The sequence below is a fragment of the Panthera pardus genome, unplaced genomic scaffold (genome assembly GCF_024362965.1).
Source record: "Panthera pardus isolate Hobbes unplaced genomic scaffold, ASM2436296v1 HiC_scaffold_11, whole genome shotgun sequence".
Lineage (NCBI taxonomy): Eukaryota > Metazoa > Chordata > Mammalia > Carnivora > Felidae > Panthera > Panthera pardus.
In genome coordinates this window covers 74,514,845-74,522,542 of record NW_026526666.1, presented here as the reverse complement: position 1 = coordinate 74,522,542, position 7,698 = coordinate 74,514,845, and the positions used below count along the sequence as shown (strand labels likewise).

The 7,698-nt window shown below is 59.4% G+C and overlaps 1 protein-coding gene across 1 annotated transcript; it reads right to left on the bottom strand.

Moving 5' to 3' along the window:
* Positions 1-1,539: 1,539 nt before the first annotated feature.
* EDN2 (endothelin 2) lies at positions 1,540-7,177 on the bottom strand. Its single transcript, XM_019429174.2, has 5 exons — positions 6,992-7,177; positions 6,467-6,623; positions 4,867-4,989; positions 3,801-3,899; positions 1,540-2,223 (listed from the first exon to the last, which is right to left on the bottom strand). Exons 1-5 carry the CDS (start codon positions 7,053-7,055, stop codon positions 2,130-2,132), a joined length of 537 nt encoding a protein of 178 aa, XP_019284719.1. The 5' UTR covers positions 7,056-7,177; the 3' UTR covers positions 1,540-2,129.
* Between the last annotated feature and the right edge of the window lie 521 nt (positions 7,178-7,698).

Sequence of the window (7,698 nt, the reverse complement as noted above, 5' to 3'; positions counted from 1 at the left end):
CGGATGCACCGTGGACCTCCGAGGGCAGGGGGTGGGGTGGGGTGGTGAACTTGCTTCCCCATTCACTGGGCTCCAGCCACATAGGGGTCCTCCGTGGGAACCTCCTTTGTCACTCTTACTGCCATAGCTTCTGCCTGTTCCCTCTGTCTGGAGTTCCTTCCTGCATTTTTCTATTTATTTGAGTCTTACTCATCTTTGGAGGCTACAGGAGTAGCCCCTTTGTCCAGGATTCTTTCCCTGACCACCCCTTGTCACCCCAGCTGCCCCACCTTCGGTCCTCCAGCTCTGGGGCTGTTCTCATTACAAAATCCCTTTGATGACCCTGACAAGCAGTCTCTGCCTCCTATCACGCCCCGGGGGCTGAGCCCAGCAGTCTGTTCAGTGTTCCCACCTGCCCTACAAGGTTGGGACTATCGCTTCTCACTTTATAGATTGAAAAACACTGAGGCCCAGAAAGAGATTTGTTTTGGGTCACACTGCAGTGCTGACCCACGAATTCCACCACTAATATTTATGAAATGCAGACATACATTTGTACCGTAGACTCTGGGTTCAAATCCCGATACCACCACTTACTCACTGTGTGACCTTGGGCCAGTCAGTTGCCTTCTCTGTGCCTCAATTTTGTCACCTTTAAAATGGAGATAATAAACGTACCTATGTCATGGGGCTGTTGTGAGGAGGAAATGAGTTAATACAGGTAAAGTGCCAGCATACAGTAGGATTTCACTACGTGTCAGCATGTTATCCTTCCACGAAGGGGTCAGGGCTGGCTTCACGGACAAGGCAGGATTAGAGCAGTGTGTAAATAATTATTTTTCAACAGCCAGCTCAGGCCACCTGCCACTCCCAGCACAAGCCAGCCGGGAGAAAAGGGAACAGCTTGTCACAGGAGGATTTGGCAGAAATGGAGGCTGTGGGTCCAGGAACTGCCAGCAGGGGTGATCGTGGCTGCTGGCTATCCCTGGAACTCAGGTGGGCCGCTTCTTGGGCCCTGGCAGCAATCCTAGAGCCTTGGGCTTCTTCAGTCAAGGAAGTGAGCAAGGTCCAAGGAGAGGGATGAGACCGGGGTCAGGCTGTGGCTCCACCATAGCACCCATCACTGGCCACTAGGGCAGTACACAGTCTTGGGACCATCTGGCCCCAGCCCTCACTGGACAGATTGGCTCTGGGCCTCACAACAGTTCCTGGTGGCACAGGGCAGCTGGGGAAGAAGGGGGTCTTGGTATTCTCGTAGCCTCGACTCCTTCCAAACACACTCTTGGGAAAGGCCTGGTCGCAGGGACTGGCCTGCTGGGAACAGAGGAATCCTAGATGTCAAAGCCACAAACGGCTGTCCAGGCACATGACAGGCAAAAGCCTAGAGAGGGTGGGATAGCAGCCAGAAGTGCCCAGCGGGAGCTTGGGGAGTGGAATGCAGGGCTCCGGCCACCTGCCCCGGACCCCTCCCCTCTCCTTCTTGGGTCCCCCTAACTTCTAAGCAGCCCCGTCCTGCAAGGTGCCTCCCACCTCTGCTTCAGCCAAGACAAAACACCAGGGTACCGTTTCATGGTTTATTACAAACACAAGTTCGCAGGTAAATAACTGAGTCTAAAAAAATACATTAAAATAAATAAGTGGAATTCTCAAAGTTCTTAGAGCAAATAAGTTATATACAGGCAGGTGAAGCAGAACAGGCCGTTCTCCCCAGGAGTGTCCCGAGGGTATGAGGGTGTCAGGACTCTGGGGAGGCAGAGCTGGAGGGGTCAGACAGGGGCCACCCAGGACGCCAGCCCTTAGGTGGACCCGTCCAGCCTCCAGGGCTGGCTTGGGTCTAGGGTCCACCGCTGCGCATCGATTCTGGCTTGTAGCCAACAGGCAGGAAACCTCTCGGGACGTGGCCTCCAGGTTAGCACATTCCTCATGCGGTTCCTTCCAGCGGCGTGGTGGGGCTGGGGCCGGCGGGGGGACGTGGCTGAAGGCTTTCCCCGGGCCGTGTGAGGGCATGAGCTGCCTGGAAGGAAGTTCCCTCACTTGCACGAGGAGGCCAAAGCGTGTGCCATCCCAGCAGGTGGAGTCCCCAGCTCTGGGCTGCCCCTCTCCTCCTGGCTCCACACAGGCTCCTTCCCAGCATTCCTTGGCCACCGGTGCTATCTCTTCCTCCGCCTGGAGTGTGTAGGCCTCAGTTCCCTCACTGCCACCTGTTGTCGCCTAGCAAAGTGGCTCTTGGCTGCAGAAATGTCCCTGGAATCAAGAAGGGTCAATTTAGCATCTCAGGAGATATGGACTGCCCAAGAGCTCCCTGCAAGAGACAGCAGTAGTAGGAACGGGCCCCTTTAATCATAGCTGCTCTGGGGTCAGAGGTCAGCCACAGCTGACCCTGAAAACAAAGTCTGCGCATCAAGGACAGGCCAGATCAGGCCTAGAAGCTTCCCTGCCCACGAGGACTTTGACAAAGCTGACGTCCAACATCAAATACTGCTGGAAGGACCAGAGGGCCGAGACCAGTGTATCTCCTGTGACCTGCCTTCCCATGTCCACACCTTTGCTCATGTCGCTCCTTCTAGGCTGTTTACCTTCCCTCCACCCACATTCCACCTACTGAAATTCCCATTCTTCAAGGTCCAGCTCAGGGTAGTTCAACCCAGACAAATACGGGTCCTAGCTTCCCTTTGAACCAGGATGAGGCCCTGGGAAGGACTCTGGCATCCCCCAAGCGGTCTTGTCCTGGCTCAAAGTGTCCCAGACCGGGAGCTAGGAGGCTGGCTTCAGGTCCCAGCTCTGGGAGCTCAGGCAGGTGTGTCAACCTCTCCGAGCCCCTTTCTTGGTCTGTAAAATGAAAATAGGCCTGAGCCAGTGTGAGGATGAGTGTAGGCTGGCAAAGCGAGCTGTTTGCCCACAGGAGGTGCCATATGCTCTTGCAGAGTCTAAACCTTGATTTTCTTTTCATCCAAAGATACTTCCGAAGCCTATGCTGCGTCTTCCCCAACCCACCATCCTGCCCTTTCTCCTACATTTCCTCCTCTCCACCAAGATGGGAGCCCCTGAGGGGCTGAGCTGGGCCCCAGCACCGGCCAGCTCCGAGGAGCCTCAGGGACAGAGGTCGGAATGGTTGACACCTGCAAAAGCTCCCCTGGGGTGCCAGGCCCTGCTCGAGGCGCCCCACATATGTCGATTCATCTACCCTCACAACGATTCCCTAGAGATGGATTGCACTGCTGCCCCTGGAACAAAAATGGGAGCCGGAAGCACAGAAAAGTGAAATGACAAGCTCAAGGTCACAAAGCCTTGTTGGGGACAGAGCTGGCTCAGAAGCTGCTCCGTTAGCCTCCTGTCTACACAGCCAGATGCAGGGTCTCTATTCTCAAGTCAGTTTGGTTGGACGAACATTCGCGGGCACCTCCTGTGCGCCAGGCCTCGAGCTGAGCCACGCGGAGGCGGCCAGGAAGGGGATCCCGTCTGGGACAGCAGGGAGGGGACAGGCTGGGTAGTCGGCCACTCTGGGCCCAGCACGTAGGAGACGCTTCCTTGAGACACAACCTGAATGAACAGTAGAGGGCCTTCCACGGTCACAATCCCTCAACTCGCCTGAGAAAGTCCACTGCTAGGCCTGGTGGGAACAAAGGGCACAGCAGGCAAGGTCACAGGCTCTGGAACCAGCCAGATGCCACAGACCGCTGTGCCCTTGGGCAAATGTCTTAACTTCTCTGAGCCTCAGTTCTCTCGGCTGCCCGGTGAGGACCCAGTCGTGCCTCATATGGAGAACAAGGGAAATGTGCAAGGCATACAGGAGGTGCTCAGTCAGTGGGGGCACCGCTCACCTCAGCTGCTGGAGGAGCTCTCCTGCCGACGGCCGTGTCCTGCCAGCCTGGAACACGTCTGGAGGGGGTCCACTGCCGGGGACCACCACGGCTTCAGGCCTGAAGGAACAGCGTTAGGGCCCGAGTGAGGGGCTGTCCAGGGCCCTGAGAACACCTGGCTGTAGGCCCAGCACCCTCCCCCCGCCCCAGCAGATCCATTGTGCACCTGGCCTCCTTCCCTTCCCAGGCGGGGTGGGGACTGAGAAAACTGAGCTACCGGGAATACGTTCTTAGCCTCAGAAAGAGGCAGCTGGGTGCCGACCTTCCCAGAATCCAGCCACCTGCAGCTGAGCACGGCCTTTTGTAGGGGAAACTGAGGCAGGGGTGGAGCCCCGGTTTGAGTCTCAGAGGAGGAGTTTCTCATAAACCATCGCGGGGATGGGAGGTTCGAGACGGGGCAGCCACTTTCTGCTTTCCCCAAATGCTCCGAGGGGACGAGGGAGGGGACAAAGTCCCCCACCTCTTTAACAGATGGGAAAACTGAGGTGCGGAGAGCGAAGAGGTGTGGCAGAGCACCCCCGCCCGCCCCTTCCTCAGCAATTCCGCGACAACCTTGGGATGGTGCCAGGGCCTCCCGACTCCAGATGTCACTTCTCCGCGGAAACTCCAAAGCCCTCCGAGGCTCCGTCCCAAATCCAAAGCCCCGTGGACTTGGTCAGGCAGACTAAGGCTGAAAGCCCAGCTCTCCTTCTGACTAGCTGTGTGGCCCGATGAGACAAGTCCCCTCCCTTCTCTGGGCCTGGACTGCTTTAGCTAAAACCTGAGAAGAATCCCTCCTGCCCCCGAGTGAGGGTGGGAGCTCTCAGAAGACCCCGGAGCTGGGGACTAGGAGGGACTTGGGGTGACTGGTTCCCCACAGAAAGGGACATGCCCCATGGGCCCAGGGCAGCCTATGGGCCCCCAGGACCTCCCCCCTCCCCCCCACCATTGTTAGCCACTCTGCTCTCCTGCTGATCTTCCAGACACCCTGCTCTCCAGGTCCAGGCTAGCAGCCACCCTGGCCTCTGCAGCCTGGGTGTGCACTTACTTGGGCCTTCGATGGCAGAAGGTGGCACAGGCGGGGTCCCTGCCACTGGAGCACTCACAGCGCTTTGGCAGGGAGCGGCGCCGGCGTCTTGGCGGATTTCCCAGGCCGTAAGGAGCTGTCTGTCTGTGGGCGGGCAGCCAGCAAGGTAGTGGTGTAGGGTGGAGAGAGAGGAGGAGAGAGGGAGAGGGACAGAGGATGAGATAAACTACGGCCACTGGCAAGCAGAGGCCGTCCGCGGTGCATCCTGGCATGGCCACCCGTGCCACCGGGCTGGAAGCAGAAGGCTGCCAGCCCCTGACCTCGGGAAGCCTCAGTGCATTCTTCTGCCCGGGTGCCAGGTGGTCCCGGACAACGTCCCTCCCCTTTCTGGGCCTCTGCTTGCTCCCCGCCTCTGGCGCTGCTCAGTAAGACTGCCAGCATGGGGAGGATGGGGTGGAACCGTGCTCTCTCCCTAAGTTGGGAAGTGGGGCATCCCCCCAGCCCGACCCCTCTCACGGCTAGGGGCTCGAGCTGAAGGATGGAGCCTTGCTAGTCCCCCCGGAGGAGAGGAGAAAATACCATCTGACAGCAGTAAACACACAGGCTAAGCTGCCCTCACCTGGCCACCACCTGCCTGGAGGGGTGATAAATGTGTCTGAGCGCTTTGACCTAAAAACGGTGTGTGTGTGCATGTGCTTGTGGGTGCATGTGCGTGTGTGAGATCAGGTGGGGTCGGTTTCAGATTGAAAGTCTGGCCAAGGCGGGCTGGGGGCAGGGCAGGGGCCCTGTGGCCGGTTGGACCAGCACCTTCAGGTGCCAGAGCTAATTTTAGACGATGCGGTTGGGGTTGTAATGACTCCAGGTGGACCCGGCACGCAGGGACTGGCAGGGTTCCCGCCCTGAGCAAGTGTTTGGATGCGGATTAGCTCCACACACGCTTACGTGCAGGGCTTCTCTTGCCTTTTGCAATTTGGGGAAGGGAAAAACACACACACACACACACACACACACACACAGAAACTTCAACTTGAAGTATGCAGTGGCCCGGAGGCAGTGCGGGTGCAGACAGAACAGACAGCACTAGGCTCCCACCCCAGCTCTGCCAGGTGACACAGGGCAGGTTTCTCGTCTTGTCACTGGGGACAACAGCACTACCTGCTTCACGGGGAGGATGAGGGATTCAGGAGCTGATAACATACGAGCAGTGCTCGGCATAGGGCCTGGCACAGCCGAGACACGGGCACTGTCATTACTCGTATTATTCTTGGAAGGTCATGCAGAGGCAGCATGGCATCCATGGGCCTGGGATGGAGCCTCTGTCTACCATGTACTTCCTCCTGTGTAATCCCGGGGAAGGCACCCAACCTCTCTGAGCCTCGGTACCCTGATCTGGAGAATGGAGCCAATACTTTCCTACCGGGCTGCCGTGAGAATTCTCAGGAGCCAGCCCTGGATTACTTAGGCATTCCCCACGTGGGCGTTGGAACGATAACCAGAAACTATTAATATTATTAGCTCAGTGATCCCGTCTGGAGGCCCAGGGAGAGCTGCACTGTGCCAGAGGTTCCCCATCCCCTGCCCCGCGTCTAGCGGCCCCGCCTGGATCCCCGCGGTAGCTCACCCGGGAGTGTTCACCCAGATGATGTCCAGGTGGCAGAAGTAGACACATTCCTTGTCGAGCCAGGAGCTGCAGGAGCAACGTCGAGGCCGCAGGTGGGAGGCTCGGGCGCGGTGTGAGGGTGCTGGTTGGTCCGGAGCAGCAGCCACCTGGCCCTTGCCTGCACGCACAGGAGGGGGACAGAGGTGGACAGGTGGGTCGGGGTGCCCGGCACAGCGGGATAGGGGGACCCGCCGGGCTCCTCCTCTTGCATAATTGAGGAAGTTGGCATTCTCGTTGCTTAGGAGCTCCAGGCCAGCCAGGGGAAGCCCCAGCAGTCCTGGTGGGAAGGGCTGGTGGCTGTCCTGTGCCTGCAGCACCTCTTGACTTGCAGAGCCTCTTGAAGCGGCCACTGCTGCGGGGCCCCCACCCCTGGATGCCCCCCAGCTGGCTTGCGGGTACGGTGCCCCGGGGCAGGAGACACCTGCAAGCAGACCCAGGGTGGGGGCGGGGGGCGCTGCCGCCGCAGGTGAGGCTAGGGCAGCTCACCTTCATGCAGGGCCAGGAGCAGGGCCAGGGCGATGGAGCACCAGGCGGTGGGCATGGCGACCATAGTGGCGGTGGAGCGCACAGGCTGGACCAGAGCAGGGAGCGTGCCTGTTGCCAGCGTCTTGCTGCCAGGCAGAGCCGATAGCTCATTGCCTCAGTGCCCTGGCTGCTTCTTATAACACCAGGCACAGCCCCGCCTCTGCCCGACCAGCCCTGCCCTGCCGCACAGGAGAGCCAGGGACACCGCCTCCTCCCCAGGCGCCTGGCCCGCCCCGGCCTCCGCGGTTGGAGGGGAGGGGGGCAGGGGAGGGCGGAGGCGGGAGGGAAGGCCCCGCTCCTCCCTCTGTGCCTGGAGCACCTCCTGGAGTACCGAAGCGCCCCTGCGGCCCCCAGGGACCTCTCCCAGTCCTGCTGGGCTTCCTCAAGTTATCCCCAAAGTGCTCCGAGTCCCCTTCCTCACTCTCTGTGTGGCTGTCCCATGGGTCTTGCCCAGAGCTAAGAGTTGGGGAGGGGAGGCCCATGAGCAGAACCCTCTCTCTCCTTGGAAGGCACCCTGCTGTCCTGCCTGCTTACTGCCAACAAGGCTGAGGATGCCCTTTCTATTGTGTGGGAGGGGAAAGGGGGTACTCAAGGCTGTGTGGCCTTGGGCAAGTCAGAGCCGTCTCTGGGCCTGCTTTCCTCAGTGAAGGACACAACCCACCCCTGGC